Source organism: Caloenas nicobarica, chromosome 29, assembly GCF_036013445.1.
Source record: "Caloenas nicobarica isolate bCalNic1 chromosome 29, bCalNic1.hap1, whole genome shotgun sequence".
Lineage (NCBI taxonomy): Eukaryota > Metazoa > Chordata > Aves > Columbiformes > Columbidae > Caloenas > Caloenas nicobarica.
Genome location: NC_088273.1, coordinates 949,131 through 972,316, shown reverse-complemented (window position 1 = coordinate 972,316; position 23,186 = coordinate 949,131). Strand labels below are relative to the sequence as shown.

The 23,186-nt window shown below is 58.2% G+C and overlaps 1 protein-coding gene across 1 annotated transcript in view; it reads left to right on the top strand.

Moving 5' to 3' along the window:
• Nucleotides 1-788: 788 nt before the first annotated feature.
• Nucleotides 789-23,186, top strand: part of MBD1 (methyl-CpG binding domain protein 1) — a 25,237-nt gene continuing 2,839 nt past the window's right edge. The window contains exons 1-12 of the mRNA XM_065653209.1: nt 789-839; nt 7,993-8,105; nt 10,677-10,791; nt 11,709-11,953; nt 13,473-13,558; nt 15,881-15,921; nt 16,288-16,410; nt 19,123-19,257; nt 19,722-19,772; nt 20,183-20,239; nt 20,325-20,393; nt 22,520-22,675. Coding sequence (XP_065509281.1) covers nt 828-839; nt 7,993-8,105; nt 10,677-10,791; nt 11,709-11,953; nt 13,473-13,558; nt 15,881-15,921; nt 16,288-16,410; nt 19,123-19,257; nt 19,722-19,772; nt 20,183-20,239; nt 20,325-20,393; nt 22,520-22,675 — 1,203 coding nt within the window. The 5' untranslated portion in view covers nt 789-827. The remainder of the gene's footprint in view (nt 840-7,992; nt 8,106-10,676; nt 10,792-11,708; nt 11,954-13,472; nt 13,559-15,880; nt 15,922-16,287; nt 16,411-19,122; nt 19,258-19,721; nt 19,773-20,182; nt 20,240-20,324; nt 20,394-22,519; nt 22,676-23,186) is intronic.

Genomic DNA, 23,186 nt, shown 5'->3' with positions numbered 1-23,186 from the left:
CTGTGGGGCTCTCTGGGTCTCTATAGGTCTCTACGGTCCCTATGGGTCTCCATAGGTGTCTATGGGTCTCTATGGGTTTCTATAGGGCTCTATAGCGCTCTATAGGTGTCCATGTCTCTCTATAGGTCTCCATAGGTGTCTGTAGGACTCTATGGCTCTCTATAGGGTTCTATAGGCGTCTATAGGGCTCTATGGGTCTCTATAGGCGTCTATAGGTTTCTATGGGGCTCTATGGGGCTCTGTGGCTCTCTATAGGGTTCTATAGGTGTTTGTGGGTCTCTGTGGGTCTCTATAGGGTCCTATAGGTCTCTATGGGTCTCTATAGGTCTCTATAGCTGTCTATAGGGCTCTATGGCTCTCTATAGGTCTCTATAGGTGTCTATGGGTCTCTGTGGGTCTCTATAGGGCTCTATAGGTGTCTATAGGTGTCTATGGCTCCCTATGGGTCTCTATAGGGCTTTATGGCTGTCTATAGGTCTCTATAGGGTTCTATAGGTCTCTATAGGTGTCTATGGGTCTCTGCGGTGTCTCCGCTGGCGCCGCGGGGGCCGCTGGGAGCGCCGCCCTCATTAGCATAACCCCGCCCACCCCCGCATCACGTGTCCGCACCCGGGCGCCCCCCCAAACCACGTGATGCCTTCATTTGCATATCCCCGCCCACCCGCAAGGAAAACCCCACCCACAAACCCCCCCGGGGCGCGGTTCTCGCTCCCCATTGGCTGCCGCCGCGTCACGTGCCCCACGCCTTCCTCCTCCGCGTCCTTCCGCTTCCGGGCGGTGCGGCCCCGCCCCTTCCCTCGCGCCGGTGGCGGGTGCTGCGCCACGAGATGGCGGGAACGGTAGCGCGCGCGCGGGAAACCGCGCGAAACGGCGGGAAAAAAAAGAAAAATGGGGAAAACCGGGCGGGTTTGGGCAAAAAAGGGGCCGGGTTGGGGGGGGGGAAGGGGGGAGGGGAGGGGGGGGGAGGGGAGAATGAGGAGCTGGGGGGGGGGAGGGGGAAAAATGGGGGGTTGGGGGGAAAAATGGGGAGTTTTGGGGGTGTTTGGGGGGAAATGAGGAATTTGGGGGGGAATGAGGGGGTTTGGGGGGAAAATTGGGAAGTTTGGGGGGGGAATGAGGAGTTTTGGGGGTGTTTGGGGGAAAAAATGGGAAATTGGGGGGGGGAATGAGGAGGTTTGGGGGAAAAAATGGGAAATTTGGGGGGGGAATGAGGAGGTTTGGGGGAAAATGAGGAATTTGGGGGCGGAACTGAGGAGTTTTGGGGGAAAAATGGGAAATTTGGGGGGGGGAATGAGGAGTTTTGGGGGTGTTTGGGGGAAATGAGGAATTTGGGGAAAAAGGAATTTTGGGGCTGCTTGGGGGGAAAATGAGAATTTTTGGGGGGGGGAATGAGCAATTTTTGGGGGGGAAATGAGGAATTTTGGGGCTGTTTGGGGGGAAAACAAGGCGGTTTGGGGCTGCAAGGGGGCGTGGCCTGGGGGGTTGGGGGCGGGGCCTCTTTGGAGGGGCGGGGCTTGGGGTGCAAAGGGTTTGGGGTGCAGGGTTTGGGGTGCAAAGGGTTTGGGGTGCAAAGGGTTTGGGGTGCAGGGTTTGGGGTGCAGGGGTTTGGGGTGCAGGGGTTGGGGTGCAAAGGGTTTGGGGTGCAAAGGGTTTGGGGTGCAAAGGGTTTGGGGTGCAGGGGTTGGGGTGCAAAGGGTTTGGGGTGCAAAGGGTTTGGGGTGCAAAGGGTTTGGGGTGCAGGGTTTGGGGTGCAGGGGGTTTGGGGTGCAAAGGGTTTGGGGTGCAAAGGGTTTGGGGTGCAGGGTTTGGGGTGCAGGGGTTTGGGGTGCAAAGGGTTTGGGGTGCAAAGGGTTTGGGGTGCAGGGTTTGGGGTGCAGGGGTTTGGGGTGCAAAGGGTTTGGGGTGCAGGGTTTGGGGTGCAGGGTTTGGGGTGCAGGGGGTTTGGGGTGCAAAGGGTTTGGGGTGCAGGGTTTGGGGTGCAGGGGTTTGGGGTGCAAAGGGTTTGGGGTGCAAAGGGTTTGGGGTGCAGGGTTTGGGGTGCAGGGTTTGGGGTGCAAAGGGTTTGGGGTGCAAAGGGTTTGGGGTGCAGGGGTTTGGGGTGCAAAGGGTTTGGGGTGCAGGGTTTGGGGTGCAGGGTTTGGGGTGCAGGGGGTTTGGGGTGCAAAGGGTTTGGGGTGCAGGGTTTGGGGTGCAGGGGTTTGGGGTGCAAAGGGTTTGGGGTGCAAAGGGTTTGGGGTGCAGGGTTTGGGGTGAAGGGTTTGGGGTGCAAAGGGTTTGGGGTGCAAAAGGTTTGGGGTGCAAAGGGTTTGGGGTGCAAAGGGTTTGGGGTGCAGGGTTTGGGGTGCAAAGGGTTTGGGGTGCAAGGGGTTTGGGGTGCAGGGTTTGGGGTGCAAAGGGTTTGGGGTGCAGGGGTTGGGGTGCAGGGTTTGGGGTGCAAAGGGTTTGGGGTGCAAAGGGTTTGGGGTGCAAAGGGTTTGGGGTGCAGGGTTTGGGGTGCAGGGGGTTTGGGGTGCAAAGGGTTTGGGGTGCAGGGTTTGGGGTGCAGGGGTTTGGGGTGCAAAGGGTTTGGGGTGCAGGGTTTGGGGTGAAGGGTTTGGGGTGCAAAGGGTTTGGGGTGCAAAAGGTTTGGGGTGCAAAGGGTTTGGGGTGCAAAGGGTTTGGGGTGCAGGGTTTGGGGTGCAAAGGGTTTGGGGTGCAAGGGGTTTGGGGTGCAGGGTTTGGGGTGCAAAGGGTTTGGGGTGCAGGGTTTGGGGTGCAGGGTTTGGGGTGCAGGGTTTGGGGTGCAGGGTTTGGGGTGCAGGGTTTGGGGTGCAAAGGGTTTGGGGTGCAGGGTTTGGGGTGCAGGGTTTGGGGTGCAGGGGTTTGGGGTGCAAAGGGTTTGGGGTGCGGGGTTTGGGGTGCAAAGGGTTTGGGGTGCAAAGGGTTTGGGGTGCAGGGTTTGGGGTGCAGGGTTTGGGGTGCAAAGGGTTTGGGGTGCAAAGGGTTTGGGGTGCAGGGTTTGGGGTGCAGGGTTTGGGGTGCAGGGTTTGGGGTGCAGGGGTTTGGGGTGCAAAGGGTTTGGGGTGCGGGGTTTGGGGTGCAAAGGGTTTGGGGTGCAAAGGGTTTGGGGTGCAGGGTTTGGGGTGCAGGGTTTGGGGTGCAAAGGGTTTGGGGTGCAGGGTTTGGGGTGCAGGGTTTGGGGTGCAAAGGGTTTGGGGTGCAGGGGTTTGGGGTGCAAAGGGTTTGGGGTGCAGGGTTTGGGGTGCAGGGTTTGGGGTGCAAAGGGTTTGGGGTGCAGGGTTTGGGGTGCAGGGTTTGGGGTGCAAAGGGTTTGGGGTGCAGGGTTTGGGGTGCAAAGGGTTTGGGGTGCAAAGGGTTTGGGGTGCAGGGGTTTGGGGTGCAGGGTTTGGGGTGCAAAGGGTTTGGGGTGCAGGGTTTGGGGTGCAAAGGGTTTGGGGTGCAGGGGTTGGGGTGCAGGGTTTGGGGTGCAAAGGGTTTGGGGTGCAAAGGGGTTGGGGTGCAGGGGTTGGGGTGCAGGGTTTGGGGTGCAAAGGGGTTGGGGTGCAGGGGTTGGGGTGCAGGGTTTGGGGTGCAAAGGGTTTGGGGTGCAAAGGGTTTGGGGTGCAGGGGTTGGGGTGCAGGGGTTGGGGTGCAGGGGTTGGGGTGCAAAGGGTTTGGGGTGCAGGGTTTGGGGTGCAAAGGGTTTGGGGTGCAGGGTTTGGGGTGCAGGGTTTGGGGTGCAAAGGGTTTGGGGTGCAGGGTTTGGGGTGCAGGGTTTGGGGTGCAAAGGGTTTGGGGTGCAGGGTTTGGGGTGCAGGGGTTGGGGTGCAGGGGTTTGGGGTGCAAAGGGTTTGGGGTGCAGGGGTTGGGGTGCAGGGGGTTTGGGGTGCAGGGTTTGGGGTGCAGGGTTTGGGGTGCAAAGGGTTTGGGGTGCAAAGGGTTTGGGGTGCAGGGTTTGGGGTGCAGGGTTTGGGGTGCAAAGGGTTTGGGGTGCAGGGTTTGGGGTGCAGGGTTTGGGGTGCAGGGTTTGGGGTGCAAAGGGTTTGGGGTGCAGGGTTTGGGGTGCAGGGTTTGGGGTGCAAAGGGTTTGGGGTGCAAAGGGTTTGGGGTGCAGGGTTTGGGGTGCAGGGGGTTTGGGGTGCAGGGGTTTGGGTGCAAAGGGTTTGGGGTGCAGGGGTTTGGGGTGCAGGGGGTTTGGGGTGCAGGGTTTGGGGTGCAAAGGGTTTGGGGTGCAAAGGGTTTGGGGTGCAGGGTTTGGGGTGCAAAGGGTTTGGGGTGCAGGGGTTGGGGTGCAAAGGGTTTGGGGTGCAAAGGGTTTGGGGTGCAGGGTTTGGGGTGCAGGGTTTGGGGTGCAAAGGGTTTGGGGTGCAAAGGGTTTGGGGTGCAGGGGTTGGGGTGCAAAGGGTTTGGGGTGCAAAGGGTTTGGGGTGCAAAGGGTTTGGGGTGCAGGGTTTGGGGTGCAAAGGGTTTGGGGTGCAAAGGGTTTGGGGTGCAGGGTTTGGGGTGCAAAGGGTTTGGGGTGCAGGGGTTTGGGGTGCAGGGGTTGGGGTGCAAAGGGTTTGGGGTGCAGGGTTTGGGGTGCAGGGTTTGGGGTGCAAAGGGTTTGGGGTGCAAAGGGTTTGGGGTGCAGGGTTTGGGGTGCAGGGTTTGGGGTGCAGGGCTTGGGGTGCAAAGGGTTTGGGGTGCAAAGGGTTTGGGGTGCAGGGTTTGGGGTGCAGGGTTTGGGGTGCAAAGGGTTTGGGGTGCAGGGTTTGGGGTACAAAGGGTTTGGGGTGCAAAGGGTTTGGGGTGCAAAGGGTTTGGGGTGCAGGGTTTGGGGTGCAGGGGTTGGGGTGCAGGGGTTTGGGGTGCAGGGTTTGGGGTGCAAAGGGTTTGGGGTGCAGGGTTTGGGGTGCAAAGGGTTTGGGGTGCAAAGGGTTTGGGGTGCAGGGGTTTGGGGTGCAAAGGGTTTGGGGTGCAGGGGTTTGGGGTGCAGGGGTTGGGGTGCAAAGGGGTTGGGGTGCAAGGGTTTGGGGTGCAGGGGTTTGGGGTGCAGGGTTTGGGGTGCAAAGGGTTTGGGGTGCAGGGGTTTGGGGTGCAGGGTTTGGGGTGCAAAGGGTTTGGGGTGCAAAGGGTTTGGGGTGCAGGGTTTGGGGTGCAAAGGGTTTGGGGTGCAAAGGGTTTGGGGTGCAGGGTTTGGGGTGCAGGGGTTGGGGTGCAAAGGGTTTGGGGTGCAGGGGTTTGGGGTGCAAAGGGTTTGGGGTGCAAAGGGTTTGGGGTGCAGGGTTTGGGGTGCAAAGGGTTTGGGGTGCAAAGGGTTTGGGGTGCAAAGGGTTTGGGGTGCAGGGGTTGGGGTGCAGGGGTTTGGGGTGCAAAGGGTTTGGGGTGCAAAGGGTTTGGGGTGCAGGGTTTGGGGTGCAGGGTTTGGGGTGCAAAGGGTTTGGGGTGCAGGGTTTGGGGTGCAGGGTTTGGGGTGCAAAGGGTTTGGGGTGCAGGGTTTGGGGTGCAGGGTTTGGGGTGCAAAGGGTTTGGGGTGCAGGGTTTGGGGTGCAGGGTTTGGGGTGCAGGGGTTTGGGGTGCAAAGGGTTTGGGGTGCGGGGTTTGGGGTGCGGGGTTTGGGGTGCAAAGGGTTTGGGGTGCAAAGGGTTTGGGGTGCAAAGGGTTTGGGGTGCAGGGGTTTGGGGTTCAGGGTTTGGGGTGCAAAGGGTTTGGGGTGCAGGGTTTGGGGTGCAAAGGGTTTGGGGTGCAAAGGGTTTGGGGTGCAGGGTTTGGGGTGCAGGGTTTGGGGTGCAGGGTTTGGGGTGCAAAGGGTTTGGGGTGCAGGGGTTTGGGGTTCAGGGTTTGGGGTGCAAAGGGTTTGGGGTGCAAAGGGTTTGGGGTGCAGGGTTTGAGGTGCAGGGGTTTGGGGTGCAGAGTTTGGGGTGCAGGGTTTGGGGTGCAGGGTTTGGGGTGCAAAGGGTTTGGGGTGCAGGGGTTGGGGTGCAAAGGGGTTGGGGTGCAAAGGGTTTGGGGTGCAAAGGGTTTGGGGTGCAGGGTTTGGGGTGCAAAGGGTTTGGGGTGCAAAGGGTTTGGGGTGCAAAGGGTTTGGGGTGCAGGGTTTGGGGTGCAGGGTTTGGGGTGCAGGGGTTGGGGTGCAGGGTTTGGGGTGCAGGGTTTGGGGTGCAGGGGTTGGGGTGCAGGGTTTGAGGTGCAGGGGTTTGGGGTGCAGAGTTTGGGGTGCAGGGTTTGGGGTGCAGGGTTTGGGGTGCAAAGGGTTTGGGGTGCAAAGGGTTTGGGGTGCAGGGTTTGAGGTGCAGGGGTTTGGGGTGCAGAGTTTGGGGTGCAGGGTTTGGGGTGCAGGGTTTGGGGTGCAAAGGGTTTGGGGTGCAAAGGGTTTGGGGTGCAGGGTTTGGGGTGCAGGGTTTGGGGTGCAGGGTTTGGGTGATTTTGGGGTGTTTTGGGGTATTTTTGGGGTGTTTCTGGCTGGTTTTTGGGTGTTTTTTGGGGTGTTTTTTGGGGTGTTTTGGGGTTCGTTTTGGGGTGTTTTGGGGTCGTTTTTGGGGTCGTTTTTGGGGTGGTTTTTGGGGTGGTTTTGGGGTGTTTTCAGGTGGGTTTGGGTGTTTTGGGGTGTTTTTTGGGGTGCCTTTGGCTGATTTTGGGGTGTTTTGGGGGTGTTTTTGGGTGGTCTTGGGGTGTTTTTCGGGGTGTTTTAGGGGTCATTTTGGGGTTTTTTGGGGTTTTTTTGGGGTGTTTCTGGGTGGTTTTGGGGTGTTTTGGGTGTTTTTGGGGTGTTTTTGGGGTGTTTTTGGGGTGTTTTTGGGGTGTTTTTGGGGTGTTTTTTGGGTCTTTTGGGGTGGGTTTTGGGGTGTTTTGGGTTGTTTTGGGGTGTTTTGGGGGTGTTTCTGGCCTTTTTGGGGTGTTTTGGGGGTGGTTTTGGGGTATTTTTGGTGTGTTTTTGACTGGTTTTGGGGTGGTTTTGGGGGTGTTTTGGGGTGTTTTTGCGGTGTTTTTTGGGGTGTTTTTTGGGTCTCGGGGTGTTTTTTTGGGTCTTTTGGGGGTTTTGGGGTGTTTTGGGGTGTTTTTGCGGTGTTTTTGGGGTGTTTTTTTGGGTCTTTTGGGGGTTTTGGGGTGTTTCTGCCTGTTTTGGGGGTGTTTTGGGGGGTTTTTTTGGGTGTTTTTGGGGTGTTTTGGGATGTTTTGGGGGTGTTTTTGGCTGGTTTTGGGGTGGTTTTGGGGTGGTTTTGGGGTGGATTTTGGGTGGTTTTGGGCGTTTTGGGGTGTTTTTGGGGTGATTTTGGGTGGTTTTGGGGTGTTTTGGGGGTTTTGGGGGTGTTTTGGTATGTTTTTGGGGTGGTTTGGGGGTATTTTTGGGGTGTTTTTGGGGTGTTTTGGGATGTTTTTGGGGTGTTTTGGGGGTGGTTTTGGGGTATTTTTGGGGTGGTTTTGGGGTGTTTTGGGGTATTTTTGGGGTGTTTTGGGATGTTTTTGGGGTGGTTTTGGGGTGTTTTGGGGTGGTTTTGGGTGTTTTTTGGGTGTTTTTGGGTGTTTTTGGCTGTTTCTGAGCCGTTTTCCGCAGTAGGCCGTGTCGGGGGGCTGGGAGCCGTGCCCGGCGCTGGGCCCGGGCCTGCTGGTTTTGGGGTGGTTTTGGGGTGTTTTTTGGTGTTTTTGGGTGTTTTTGGGGTGTTTTTGGGTGTTTTTGGGTGTTTTTGGGTGTTTCTGAGCCGTTTTCCGCAGTAGGCCATGTCGGGGGGCTGGGAGCCGTGCCCGGCGCTGGGCCCGGGCCTGCTGGTTTTGGGGTGGTTTTGGGGTGTTTTTTGGTGTTTTTGGGTGTTTTTGGGGTGTTTTTGGGTGTTTTTGGGTGTTTTTGGCTGTTTCTGAGCCGTTTTCCGCAGTAGGCCGTGTCGGGGGGGTGGGAGCCGTGCCCGGCGCTGGGCCCGGGCTGGCTGGTTTTGGGGTGTTTTTGGGGTGTTTTTGGGTGTTTTTGGGGTGTTTTTGGGGTGTTTTTTGGGTGTTTTGGGGTGTTTTTGGCTGTTTCTGAGCCGTTTTCCGCAGTAGGCCATGTCGGGGGGCTGGGAGCCGTGCCCGGCGCTGGGCCCGGGCTGGCGGCGCCGAGAGGCCTTTCGCAAATCGGGGGCCACGTGCGGCCGCTCCGACACCTACTACCAGAGGTACCCCCGAAACCGAACCCCGAAACCGAACCTGAACCCCCGAAACCGAACCCCGAAACCGAACCCCGAAACCGAACCCCAAAACTGAACCCTGAACCTGCACCCCAAACCTGAACCCCAACCCCGAAACCGAACCCCGAAACCGAACCCCGAACCTGAACCCCGAAACCGAACCCCGAAACCGAACCCCGAAACCTGAACCCCCGAACCTGAACCCCCGAAACCGAACCCCGAAACTGAACCCCGAACCTGAACCCCAAAACTGAACCCCGAAACCGAACCCCGAACCCGAACCCCGAAACCGAACCTGAACCCCCAAACCTGAACCCCGAAACCGAACCCCGAACCTGACCCCCCGAATCCGAACCCCGAACCCCGAACCTGAAGCCCCGAAACCGAACCCCGAAACCGAACCCCGAAACCGAACCCCGAAACCGAACCCCGAATCCGAACCCCGAAACCGAACCTGAACCCCCAAACCTGAACCCCGAACCTGAACCCCCGAAACCGAACCCCGAAACCGAACCCCGAAACCGAACCCCGAAACCGAACCCCAAAACTGAACCCCGAACCTGCACCCCAAACCTGAACCCCAACCCCGAAACCGAACCCCGAAACCGAACCCCGAACCTGAACCCCGAACCCCGAAACCGAACCCCCGAAACCGAACCCCCGAAACCGAACCCCGAAACTGAACCCCGAACCTGAACCCCGAAACCGAACCCCGAATCCGAACCCCGAACCTGAACCCCCAAACCTGAACCCCAAACCTGAACCCCAAACCTGAACCCCAACCCCGAAACCGAACCCCGAAACCGAACCCCGAACCTGAACCCCGAACCTGAACCCCAAACCTGAACCCCGAAACCGAACCCCGAACCTGAACCCCCGAAACTGAACCCCCGAAACCGAACCCCGAACCTGAACCTCCGAAACTGAACCCCGAACCTGAACCCCGAAACTGAACCCCCGAAACCGAACCCCGAAACCGAACCCCGAAACCGAACCCCCGAAACCGAACCCCGAAACCGAACCCTGAAACCGAACCCCGAAACTGAACCCCGAACCTGCACCCCCAAACCTGCACCCCAAACCTGAACCCCAACCCCGAAACCGAACCCCGAAACCGAGCCCTGAACCTGAACCCCGAAACCGAACCCCGAAACCGAACCCCCGAAACCGAACCCCGAACCTGAACCCCCGAAACCGAACCCCGAAACCGAACGCCGAAACCGAACCCCCGAAACCGAACCCCAAACCTGCACCCCCGAAACTGAACCCCGAAACCGAACCCCGAAACCTGAACCCCCGAAACTGAACCCCCGAAACTGAACCCCGAAACCGAACCCCGAAACCGAACCCCGAACCTGCACCCCCGAAACTGAACCCCGAAACCGAACCCCGAAACCTGAACCCCCGAAACTGAACCCCCGAAACTGAACCCCGAACCTGAACCCCCGAAACCGAACCCCGAAACCGAACCCCGAACCTGAACCCCAAAACCTGCCCCAGAACTGAGCCCTGCACCCCCAAACCTGCACCCCCAAACCTGCACCCCGAACCTGCACCCCCAAACCTGCACCCCCAACCTGCACCCCCAAACCTGCACCCCCAAATCTGCACCCCAAACCTGAACCCCAAACCTGAACCCCCAAACCTGCACCCCAAACCTGCACCCCCGAACCTGAACCCCAAACCTGAACCCCAAACCTGCACCCCAAACCTGCACCCCCGAACCTGCACCCCAAACCTGAACCCCCGAACCTGCACCCCCAAACCTGCACCCCCAAACCTGCACCCCAAACCTGAACCCCCAAATCTGCACCCCAAACCTGAACCCCCAAACCTGCACCCCAAATCCTGAGCCCTAAATCCTGCACCCCAAACCTGAGCCCTAAAGCCAGACCCCAAAACCTGCACCCCAAAACCTGAGCCCTAAATCCTGCACCCCAAACCTGAGCCCTAAACCCAAACCCTGAGCCCTAAAACCCCCTGCACCCCAAAACCTGCACCCCAAACCTGCACCCCAAACCTGCACCCCAAACCCCAGCCTTAAACCCAAACCCCAAAACCTGCACCCCAAATTTTGGGGACCCCCCCCATTTATGTCCCCCCCCCATTACTTCCCCATGGATTTCGGGGTCCCCCATATCTCACTGAACCCCCCTTTAGGTTTTTGGGGTCGCCCCATTATTGGGGACCCCCCCCAAATTTTGGGGACCCCCCAAATTTTGGGGACCCCCCCATTTATGTCCCCCCCCCATTACTTCCCCATGGATTTCGGGGTCCCCCCCATATCTCAGTGAACCCGCCTTTGGGTTTTTGGGGTCCCCCCATTATTGGGGACCCCCCCCGTGTTCTCACCCCCCCCCCCAAATTTTGGGGACCCCCCCCAAATTTTGGGGACCCCCCCATTTATGTCCCCCCCCATTACTTCCCCTTGACTCTCACTGTCCCCTTATAACCCAACGCCCCTTCCCAGCTAAGCTTTGGGGGGTCCCCCTTAATTTTGGGGACCCCCCCCTTAATTTTGGGGACCCCCCCCCCTTAATTTTGGGGACCCCCCCGAAGCCCCACGGGGCAGAAATTCCGCAGCAAAATCGAACTGAGCCGGTTCCTGGGGCCCGAACGCGACCTCGACAACTTCGACTTCAAGAACGGGCTGGAGAGATCGGGGCCCCCCAAGGTACGGGGGGGGTCCCCAAAAATTGGGAGGGGTCCCCAAAATTGGGGGGGGGGTCCCCAAAAATTTTGGGGGGGCTTGAAAAATGAAGGGAGCCCCAATGGAGTGATTGGGGGGGATGGAAGGTGCCTTGGGTTATATGGGGGATTGGGGGGGTCCCCAAAAATTTGGGGGGTCCCCAAGACTGGGGGGGGTCCCCAAGAATGGGGGGGGTCCCCAAAATTGGGGGGGGTCCCCAAAAATCTTGGGGGTGGGCTTGAAAAATGAAGGGAGCCCCAATGGAGTGATTGGGGGGGATTGAAGGTGCCTTGGGTTATATGGGGGATTGGGGGGGTCCCCAAAAATTGGGGGGGGTCCCCAAGACTGGGGGGGGTCCCCAAAATTGGGGGGGGTCCCCAAAAATGTTGGGGTGGGACTTGAAAAATGAAGGGAGCCCCAATGGAGTGATTGGGGGGGGATTGAAGGTGCCTTGGGTTATATGGGGGATTGGGGGGGGGTCCCCAAAAATTTGGGGGGGGTCCCCAAAAATTGGGGGGTCCCCAAAGTGGGGGGGACACAATGGGGGGGTCCCCAAAGTGGGGGGGTCCCCAAAATGGGGGGGACACAATGGGGGGGTCCCCAAAGTGAGGGGATCCCAAAGTGGGGGGGACACAATGGGGGGGTCCTTGGGGTGGGGTCCCCAAAATGGGGGGGTCCCCAAAATGGGGGGGACACAATGGGGTGGGGTCCCCAAAGTGGGGGGTCCCCCAAAATGGGGGGGACACAATGGGGGGGTCCCCAAAATGGGGGGGTCCCCAAAAATTGGGGGGTCCCCAAAGTGGGGGGGACACAATGGGGGGGGTCCTTGGGGTGGGGGTCCCCAAAATGGGGGGGGGGTCCCCAAAATGTTTCCCCATTTGTGTCCCCCCCCCAACCCCCAGCCTAGGAAAGGACCCAAATGGCGCCGGCCAATGGGCCCCCCCCCCGAGCCGGGGGGCGGGGCTAAAGAGGAAGCCCCACCCACCCCACCCTCCGAGGCTCCGCCCCCTGCCAAGGCTCCGCCCACCCCGCCCTCCGAGGCCACGCCCCCCGCCGAGGCTCCGCCCACCCCCGAGCAGCCCCTCCCCCCCCGGAGGACCCGGAAACGCCCCTCCCCCCCCGAGCCCCCCCAGGAGGGGGTGGTGGCGTGAGTGGGGGAGGGGCGGCCCGGATGCCTGGGTCCCTTTTCTTGGCGGGGGGGGGCGGTGGGTGCCTCCCGAACTCCTGGGTCCCCTCCCGGACTCACTCCTGGGTCCCCTCGGGTGGGTTGGGGTCCCTTTCCCGAACTCCTGGGTCCCTCCCGGATGCCTGGGTCCCCCCCGAACTCTTGGGTCCTTCCCGGACTCCTGGGTCCTTCCCGGGACTCCTGGGTCCCCTTGGGTGGGTTGGGGTCCCTTTCCCGAATGCCTGGGTCCCCCCCGAACTCCTGGGTCCCCCCGGGACTCCTGGGTCCCCTTGGGTGGGTTGGGGTCCCTTTCCCGAACGCCTGGGTCCCTCCCGATCTCCTGGGTCCCTCCCGGACACCTGGGTCCCCTGTTGGGGTGGGTTCTGTCTCCCGGACACCTGGGTCCCTCCCGAACTCCTGGGTCCCCTCGGGTGGGTTGGGGTCCCCCCCGAACTCCTGGGTCCCTCCCGGATGCCTGGGTCCTTCCCGGACTCCTGGGTCCCCTCTGGTGGGTTGGGGTCCTTCTCGCGGACTCCTGGGTGCCCCCCGAACTCCTGGGTCCCCTGTGTGGGGTGGGTTTTGTCTCCCGGATGCCTGGGTCCCCCCCGAACTCCTGGGTCCCCTGTATGGGGTGGGTTCCCTCTCCCGGACGCCTGGGTCCCTCCCGGACTCCTGGGTCGCCCCTGGTGGCTTGGCGTCCCTTTCCCGGACGCCTGGGTCCCCTGTTGGGGTGGGTTTTGTCTCCCGGACGCCTGGGTCCCCCCCGAACTCCTGGGTCCCCTGTATGGGGTGGGTTCCCTCTCCCGGACGCCTGGGTCCCTCCCGAACTCCTGGGTCCCCTGTATGGGGTGGGTTTTGTCTCCCGGACGCCTGGGTCCCTCCCGAACTCCTGGGTCCCCTATGTGGGCTGGGGGTCCCTCTCCCGGACGCCTGGGTCCCCTGTTGGGGTGGGTTTTGTCTCCCGGACGCCTGGGTCCCTCCCGAACTCCTGGGTCCCCTGTTGGGGTGGGTTCTGTCTCCCGGATGCCTGGGTCCCTCCCGAACTCCTGGGTCCCCTGTATGGGCTGTATGGGGTGGGTTCCCTCTCCCGGACGCCTGGGTCCCTGTTGGGGTGGGTTCTGTCTCCCGGACACCTGGGTCCCCCCGAACTCCTGGGTCCCCTGTATGGGGTGGGTTTTGTCTCCCGGACGCCTGGGTCCCTCCCGAACTCCTGGGTCCCCTGTATGGGGTGGGTTCCCTCTCCCGGACGCCTGGGTCCCTCCCGAACTCCTGGGTCCCCTGTATGGGGTGGGTTCCCTCTCCCGGACGCCTGGGTCCCTCCCGGACGCCTGGGTCCCCTGTATGGGGTGGGTTCCCTCTCCCGGACGCCTGGGTCCCTTGTTGGGGTGGGTTTTGTCTCCCGGATGCCTGGGTCCCCCCCGAACTCCTGGGTCCCCTGTATGGGGTGGGTTCCCTCTCCCGGACGCCTGGGTCCCTCCCGGACGCCTGGGTCCCCGCTCAGGTGCTGCGGCGGGTGCCAGGGGCTGTTCCCGGGGGTGACGTTGCCGACTCAGCGCCGGTGCCGCTGGCTCTGCCCCGAGTGCCGCGGTGAGTCGTCGGCACCCCCGTCCTCATCCTCAGCGGCGGCAGCCTGAGCCTTCCTCCCCCATCGGCCCGCGTCCTCCTTCCGCTTCCTGCTTCCGCTTCCTCCTTCCTCCTTTCTGCTTCCTCCTTCTTGCTGCTGCTTCTTCCTGCTTCCTCCTTCCTGCTTCCTCCTTCCTGCTTCCTCCTTCCTTCCTCCTTCCTCCCTTCTCCCTCCTCCTCCTCTCTGCTTCCTCCTGCTTCCTGCTTCTTCCTGCTTCCTCCTTCCTCCTGCTTCCTCCTTCCTGCTTCCTCCTTCCTCTTCCTCCTTCCTCCTTTCTGCTTCCTGCTTCTTGCTGCTTCTTCTTCCTGCTTCCTTCTTCCTGCTTCCTCCTTGCTGCTTCCTCCTCCTTCTTCTTACTCCTTCCTCCTTCATGCTTCTTCTTTCCTGCTTCCTCCTTCCACTTCCTCCTTCCTCCTTCCTTTCTCCTTCCTCTCTCCTCCCTCCTCCTCCTCTCTGCTTCCTCCTGCTTCCTGCTTCTTCCTGCTTCCTCCTTCCTCTTCCTCCTTCCTCTTTTCTGCTTCCTCCCTCTTGCTGCTGCTTCTTCCTGCTTCCTCCTTGCTGCTTCCTTCTCCTTCTTCTTACTCCTTCCTCCTTCATGCTTCCTCCTTCCTGCTTCCTCCTTCCACTTCCTCCTTCCTTCCTCTTTCCTCCTTCCTCCTTCCTCCTTCCTCCCTCCTCCTCCTCTCTGCTTCCTCCTCCTTCCTCCTTCTTCCTTCTCTTTCCTGCTTCCTCCTTCCTCCTGCTTCCTTCTTCCTGCTTCCTCCTTCCTTCTTCCTCCTCCTTCCTCCTTCCTTCTTCCTTCTCCTTCCTGCTTCCTCCTTCCTCTTTCCTCCTTCCTGCTTCCTCCTTCCTCTTTCCTCCTTGCTTTCTCCTTCCTTTTTCCTCCTCCTTCCTCCTTCCTTCTCCTTCCTGCTTCTTCCTTCCTCCTGCTTCCTCCTTTCTGCTTCCTTCTTCCTGCTTCCTCCTTCCTTCTTCCTTCTCCTTCCTGCTTCCTCCCTTCCTCCTGCTTTCTCCTTCCTGCTTCCTTCTTCTTTTTTCTTCCTGCTTCCTCCTTCCTTCTTCCTACTCCTCCTTCTTCCTGCTTCCTCCTCCTTCCTCCTTCCTCCTTCCTCTCCCTCCTTCCTCTGTGTCTTTCCTTTCCCTCCTTCCTCTTCCTCCTTGTCTTCCTCCTCCTTCCTCCCTTCCTTCCTTCCTTTCTTCCTTCCTTCCTTCCTTTTTCTTCCTTTCTTCCTTCCTTCCTTCCTTTTTCTTCCTTCCTTCCTTCCTTCCTTGCTTTTTCTTCCTTCCTTCCTTCCTTCCTTGCTTTTTCTTCCTTCCTTCCTTTTTCTTCCTTTTTCTTCCTTCCTTCCTTTTTCTTCCTTCCTTCCTTCCTTCCTTCCTTCCTTCCTTCCTTCCTTCCTTCCTTCCTTCCTTCCTTTTTCTTCCTTCCTTCCTTCCTTCCTTCCTTGCTTTTTCTTCCTTCCTTCCTTTTTCTTCCTTCCTTTTTCTTCCTTCCTTCCTTCCTTCCTTCCTTCCTTCCTTCCTTCCTTCCTTCCTTCCTTCCTTCCTTCCTTCCTTTTTCTTCCTTCCTTCCTTCCTTCCTTCCTTTTTCTTCCTTCCTTCCTTCCTTCCTTCCTTCCTTCCTTCCTTTTTTCCTTCCTTCCTTCCTTCCTTGCTTTTTCTTCCTTCTTTCCTTCCTTGCTTTTCTTCCTTCCTTCCTTCCTTTTTCTTCCTTCCTTCCTTTTTCTTCCTTCCTTCCTTCCTTCCTTCCTTCCTTCCTTCCTTCCTTTTTCTTCCTTCCTTCCTTCCTTCCTTCCTTGCTTTTTCTTCCTTCCTTCCTTTTTCTTCCTTCCTTTTTCTTCCTTCCTTCCTTCCTTCCTTCCTTCCTTCCTTCCTTCCTTCCTTCCTTCCTTCCTTCCTTCCTTCCTTCCTTCCTTCCTTTTTCTTCCTTCCTTCCTTCCTTCCTTCCTTCCTTCTTTCCTTCCTTCCTTCCTTTTTTCCTTCCTTCCTTCCTTCCTTGCTTTTTCTTCCTTCTTTCCTTCCTTGCTTTTCTTCCTTCCTTCCTTCTTTCCTTTTTCTTCCTTCCTTCCTTCCTTTTTCTTCCTTCCTTCCTTCCTTCCTTCCTTCCTTCCTTTTTCTTCCTCCCTTCCTTCCCCCTTCCTTCCTTCCTTCCTTCCTTTCTTCCTCTTCCTCTTCCTCTTCCTCTTCCTCTTCCTCTCTGGGAGCCCCTTGGGTGGGGCTCAGGGTGCCCTGGGGGTCTCCAGGGTGTCCCCCCCCTCCATGCTCTGACCCCTCTCCTCCCCCAGCCCGGAGACGGGAATTCAACCGGGAGCAGCGATTCTTCAAGGTACCCGGACGCCTGGGTCCCTCCCCGAACTCCTGGGTCCCTCCCCGAACTCCTGGGTCCCCCCCCGAACTCCTGGCTCCCTCCCAAACTCCCATGTCCCCCCTGAACTGGGTCCCCCCCGAGCTCCCATGTCGCCCCAAACTCTTGGGTCCCTCCCCGAACTCCTGGGTCCCTCCCGAACTCCTGGGTTCCCCAAACTCCCGTGTCCCCCCCAAAACATCTGGGTCCCTCTTGAAGTCCTGGGTCCCCCCCCGAACTCCTGAGTCCCCCCGAACTCCTGCGTCCCCCCAAACTCCCGTGTCCCCCCAAACTCCCGTGTGCCCCTGAACTCCCGGGTCCCTCCCGAACGCCTGGGTCCCCCCGCAGCGCGTGGGCTGCGGGTCGTGCGGCGCTTGTCTCCTCCCCCGCGACTGCGGCATCTGCAGCGCCTGCGCCCGCCCGTCCCCCGCCAAGTGCCTCCTGCGCCGCTGCCTGCGCATCGTCAAGAAGGTAACGACCCCCAAGGTCATTGCCACCCCCATTGGTCCCCGTTGACATCCGTTGGTCCCCGTTGACATCTGTTGGTCCCCATTGACATCCATTTGTCTTGATTGACTTCCATTGATCCTCATTGACTCCCCGTTGACACCCATTGGTCCCCGTTGACACCCATTGGTCCCCGTTGACATCCGTTGACTCCCCGTTGACTCCCCATTGACATCCATTGGTCCCAGTTGACACCCATTGGTCCCCGTTGACATCCGTTGACTCCCCGTTGACTCCCCATTGACATCCATTGGTCCCAGTTGACACCCATTGGTCCCCATTGAGTCCCCATTGACATCCATTGGTTGCCATTGACTCCCCATTGAGTCCCCATTGACATCCATTGGTTGCCATTGACTCCCCATTGACTCCCCATTGACATCCATTGACACCCATTGGTCGCCGTTGACACCCATTGGTCCCCATTGAGTCCCCATTGACATCCATTGGTCGCCATTGACTCCCCATTGACACCCATTGGTCCCCATTGACATCCATTGGTCCCCCTTGACACCCATTGGTCCCCGTTGAGTCCCCATTGACATGCATTGACATTCATTGATCCCCATTGACTCCCCATTGACATCCATTGGTCCCCATTGGTCCCCATTGAGTCCCCATTGACATCCATTGACATCCATTGGTCGCCATTGACTCCCCATTGACATCCATTGGTCCCCATTGGTCCCCATTGAGTCCCCATTGACATTCATTGACATCCATTGGTCGCCATTGACTCCCCATTGACATCCATTGGTCCCCATTGAGTCCCCATTGACACCCATTGGTCCCCATTGACATCCATTGACATCCATTGGTCGCCATTGACTCCCCATTGACATCCATTGAGTCCCCATTGACATCCATTGGTCCCCATTGACACCCATTGGTCCCCATGGAGTCCCCATTGACACCCATTGGTCCCCATGGTATCCCCATTGACATCCATTGACATCCATTGGTCGCCATTGACATCCATTGACATCTCTTGACTCCCCATTGACATACATTGGTCCCCATTGACTCCCATCCATTGATCCCCATTGAGTCCCATCCATTGGTCGCCATTGACTCCGTATTGACATCCATTGACATCCATTGGTCCCGGTTGACATCCATTGGTCCCTATTGACATCCATTGATTTCCTTTTGACATCCATTGACATCTGTTGACTCCCCATTGACATCTATTGATCCTCATTGACTCCCATCCATTGATTCCCATTGACTCCCATCCATTGGTCACCATTGACATCTGTTGGTCCCCATTGACTCCCCATTGACATCCATTGACATCCATTGGTTCCCGTTGACATCCATTGGTCCCCATTGACTCCCCATTGACATCCATTGACATCCATTGGTTCCCGTTGACATCCATTGGTCCCCATTGACTCCCCATTGACATCCATTGACATCCATTGGTCCCCGTTGACATCCATTGGTCCCCATTGACTCCCCATTGACATCCATTGACATCCATTGGTCCCCGTTGACATCCATTGGTCCCCATTGACTCCCCATTGACATCCATTGACTCCCTATTGACATCCATTGGTCTCCATTGACATCCATTGATCCCCGTTGACTCCCCATTGATATCCATTGGTCCCCATTGAGTCCCCATTGACATCCATTGGTCCCCATTCACATCCATTGGTCCCCGTTGACACCCATTGGTCCCCATTGAGTCCCCATTGACATCCATTGACATCCATTGGTTGCCACTGACTCCCTATTGACATCTGTTGACTCCCCATTGACTTCCATGGATCCCCATTGACATCCATTGATCCCCATTGACATCCATTGGTCCCCATTGACTCATTTTTGACCCCATGTTGACCTTGTGTTGACTCCCCCATTGACCCCCATTGACCCTTATTGACCCACATTGACCCATGTTGATCCCCATTGACCCCCATCGACTCTACATTGACTCATGTTGACCCCCACTGCCCCCCATTGCCCCGTGTTGACCCATATTGATTCCCCTGCCCCCCATTGACGCCACGTTAACCTTCTATTGCTCCATTGTGACCCCCATTGACTCTACATTGACTCATGTTGACCCCCATTGACCCTCATTGACCCCCATTGACTTTACATTGATTCATGTTGACCCTCATTGACCCGCATTAACCATCATTGACGCCCATTGGCCCTCATTGACTCTACATTGACTCATGTTGACCCCCATTGATCTCCATTGATCCCCATTGACCCCCATTGACTCTACATTGACTCATGTTGACCCCCATTGACCCGCATTGACCCTCATTGATGCCCATTGACCCTCATTGACTTTACATTGATTCATGTTGACCCTCATTGGCCCGTATTGATCCTCATTGATGCCCGTTGACCCCCATTGACTCTACATTGACTCATGTTGACCCTCATTGATCCCCATTGACCCCCATTGACTCTACATTGACTCATGTTGATCCCCATTGATCCCCATTGACCCCCATTGACTCTACATTGACTCATGTTGACCCCCATTGACCCTCATTGATGCCCATTGACCCTCATTGACTTTACATTGATTCATGTTGACCCCCATTGATCCCCATTGACCCTACGCTGACTCTGCATTGACTCATGTTGACCCCCAGTGCCCCCCATTTCCCCGTGTTGACCCATATTGATCCCCCCTGCCCCCCATGTGCCCAGGGCTGGGGCTGTGGGTCCTGCGGGGGCTGCCTGAGCACCGAGGATTGTGGGAGCTGCTGCTTCTGCCAGCGCCGCCTGCAGCCCGGGAGGAAACGCCAGTGGCGCTGCCTGCGCCGCCGCTGCCTGCGCCCACAGGTACCCATAGATCACCCCATAGATCACCCCATAGATCACCCCATAGATCACCCCATAGCCCCATGTGTGCCTGCACCGCTGCTGCCTGCGCCCGCAGGTACCCATAGACCCCATAGATCACCCCATAGACCCCCCATAGCCCCACATCTGCCTGTGCCCGCAGGTACCTATAGACCCCATAGATCACCCCATAGATCACCCCATAGCCCCATGTGTGCCTGCACCGGTGCTGCCTGCGCCCACAGGTACCCATAGACCCCATAGATCACCCCATAGACCCCCCATAGCCCCACATCTGCCTGTGCCCACAGGTACCTATAGACCCCATAGATCACCCCATAGACCCCATATCCACCCCATAGCCCCATGGCTGCCTGCCCCAGGTACCCCCAAGCCCCCCATGTCCCCCCATATCCCCCTGTGTCCCCCCGCCGCCTCTGACCCCTTCCCCTTTGTCCCCACAGAGGTCGGGGGTCAACAAGAAGCCACCCCCCGGCCCCCGCAAACTGACAGTGGTGAGTCCCGGACGCCTGGGTCCCTCCCGAACTCCTGGGTCCCTACCGAACTCCTGGGTCCCTCCCGAATTCCTGGGTCTCCACCTGGACTCCTGGGTCCCCCAGGACTCCTGGGTCCCTCCCAAACTCCTGTGTCCCCGCCGAACTCCTGGGTCCCCACTGAACTCCTGGGTCCCTCCCGGACGCCTGGGTCCCTCCCGAACTCCTGGGTCCATCCCGAACTCCTGGGTCCCTCCCGAATTCCTGGGTCCCCCAGGACTCCTGGGTCCTTCCCAAACTCCTGGGTTCCCCAAACTCCTGGGTCCCCCCAAACTCCTGGGTTCCCCCGAACTCCTGGGTCCCTCCCGGATGCCTGGGTCCCTCCCGGACGCCTGGGTCCACCCTCACCCCCATTTTCCCTCCCTCCCCAGAAATGGAACCCCGCCCCGGAGCGGGAACCCAGCGCCGCCCCCAGCACCCGCCACAGGGTGAGTGTCCCCTCCTCCCGCTCCCGGACGCCTGGGTCCCTCCCGGATGCCTGGGTCCCTTCTGACCCCTCCCACCCTGTTCCAGAAGCAGCCGGCGAAGGAGAAGAAAAAACCGGGGAGACCCCCCAAGCACCCCGGGACGCGCGGGGGCGGGGTGAGTGCCGGACGCCTGGGTCCCTCCTGAACTCCTGGGTCCTTTCCCGGACGCCTGGGTCCATCCCCGAACTCCTGGGTCCCTTTTTTTCCGTTCATTTTTGGGTCCTTTCCCGGTGCAGCTGTTGGGGACTGGGCGGGGCCGTAATGTTCCTAATAGCAGGGCCTCGCTGCGGCTGTAGTGGCGCTAATAGCTGCGCCATGCTAATTAGGGGGGTGGTACCGTAATGCTCCCAATAGCCGCTCCCGAATGTAACGTTGGTGTTTATGGCACCGTAATGTTTCTAAAAGAGGGGGTGGGTACCGTAAAGTTCATAATAGCTGCCCAGAGGCTTTATATTGGGGTTCAGGTATAAGTGGGGTGCGGGGGCAGGTACCGTAACAGCCCTAATAGCTGCTCATGAAGTTGTAATGTTGGGGTTCAGGTACCGTAACACCCTTAATAGCTGCGTCAGAGGTTAATTCTGGGCTCAGAAACCACCGTGGTAGTGGGGCACGGGTGCCGTAATGCCTGGAGTATTGGCACCCACGTCCCGTAATTCCTTTAATAGCTCGGCACAGTACCAAATTGTTTCTAATGCTGGAACCCACGTACCGTAAAGCCCCTAATAGCTGCTCCCAAGGTGACTATCAGGGTCAGAATTATAATAACAGTGTTGGTACCGTAATGCTTGTAATATTGGCATCTACGTACCGTAATATGCCTGATATTGGAGCCTAGGCACCGTAAAGCTCCTAATAGTTGCTCCAGAATTTAGGATCAGAAGCAGCGTAATGGAGGGGTTCGGGTGCCGTAATACGTGTAATATTGACCCCCAGAGCCCGTAATTCTTCTGTTTGTGGGACACGGGTACCACATTGCTCCTAATACTGGGGCCCGGGTATCATAATGCCCCTAATAGCCGCTCCAGAGCTTAATATCGGAGTTTAGAACAACCGTAATAGAGGGGTTTACGTACCGTAATACCTGTAAAATTGGCACCGAACTCCCGTAATAGCAGCACACGAGTACTGTGTCCATTCTAATACTGGGGCCTGGCTACCATAATGCTCCTAATATTTGTTCTGGGCTTTTATATTGGTGTCACAATTACCCTAATAGGGGCCACGGTACCGTAATACCTGTAATATTGACACCAAGCTCCCATAATGTTCCTAATAGTGGGTCAGAGGTGCCGCATTACTCCTAATACTGGAATCTAGGTACCGTAATGCTTGTAGCATTGGCACCCAGGGCCCATATTTCCCTTAATATTGGAGCTCGGATACCATAACGTTTCTAATAGCTGCTCTAGGGATTAATGGGAGAGTTACAACCTCCATAATAGAGGCGTGAAGGTACCGTAACGTCTGTAATATTGATACCCAGCTCCCATACTGGTGGCACACGAGTACCGTATTCCTTCTAATACTGGTTTCTGGGTACCATAGCATGCCTAATAGCTGCCCCAGAACATTATACCAGGGTCAGAATTACCATAATAGTGGGGTACAGGTGCCGTAATGCCTGTAACGTAAGCACCCAGCTCCCTTAATAGCGGTACACAAGTACCGTATTCATTCTAATATTGGGGCCTGTTTACCATAAAGCCCCTAATAGGTGCTGTGGGAGTTAATATTGGGGTCAGAATTACTAGAATAGATGGGCATGGGTACCGTAATACCTGTAAAATTAGCACTAGACTACCATAATAGCGGCACACAAGTACCATATTCATTCTAATATAGGGGCCTGGCTACCATAACGTGCCTAATAGCTGCTCCAGGATTTAGTATGAGAGTCAGAACCCCCATAATAAACGGGTTCAGCTACTGTAATACCTGTAATATCAGGGCCCAGCTCCCGTAGTAGTGGCGCGCAAGTACCATATTGGTTCTAATATTAGGACCTGGCCACCGTAAGTCCCCTAATAGCTGCACCAGCACAATAGCAACCTCCACCCTGACCCCGCCCCCCACCTCCCGTAATGCTACTAATACCACCACCCGCTACCGTAATGCCGCTAATAGCCGCTCACGCACTAACATCCCCGCCCGCCCCCGCCCCAAACACACACACCCTGGGGAAGGGAAAAGAAGGGGAAAGCGAGTAATTTCGGGGTGGGGTGACCCCGCTTTGTGCCGCAGCGGAGCCGGGGCAGCCGGCGCTGCGGGGCCTGTTCGGGCTGCGAGCGCCCGGTCGACTGCGGCCGCTGCGACTTCTGCCGCGACAAGCCCAAGTTCGGGGGGCGCAACCGCAAGCGCCAGAAGTGCCGCTGGAGGCAATGCCTGCGCCGCGCCATGGTGGGTGCCGTCCCAGGGCCTCCCAGTAGCTCCCAGTAGCTCCCAGTAGCTCCCGGGAGCTTCCAGTAGCTCCCAGTAGTTCCCAATAGCTCCCAGTAGCTGTAGCTGCCAGTAGCTCTCAGTGGCTCCCAGTAACCCCCAGTGGCTCCCAGTAACCCCCAGTGGCTCCCAGTAACCCCTAATGGCTCCCAGGAGCTCCCAGTACATCCCAGTGGCTCCCAGTAACCGGAGCTCCCAGTAACTCCCAGGAGCTCCCAGTACATCCCAGTAACTCCCAGCACCAGTAGCTCCCAGTAACTCCCAGTAGCTCCTAATGGCTCCCAGTGACCCCCCCGCACCCGGTCGCCCTTCTTCCCACCCCGTCCTGTTTGACTGACGGGGAAACTGAGGCACGCGCCCAGTTTGGGCCAGTACAGACCAGTTTGAGGGGGTTCGGGGGCGTGGGGGCCGGATGCCTGGGTTCCTTTTTCTCAGGGGACGCCTGGGTCCCCTTTTCGGGGGGGGTCAGCCG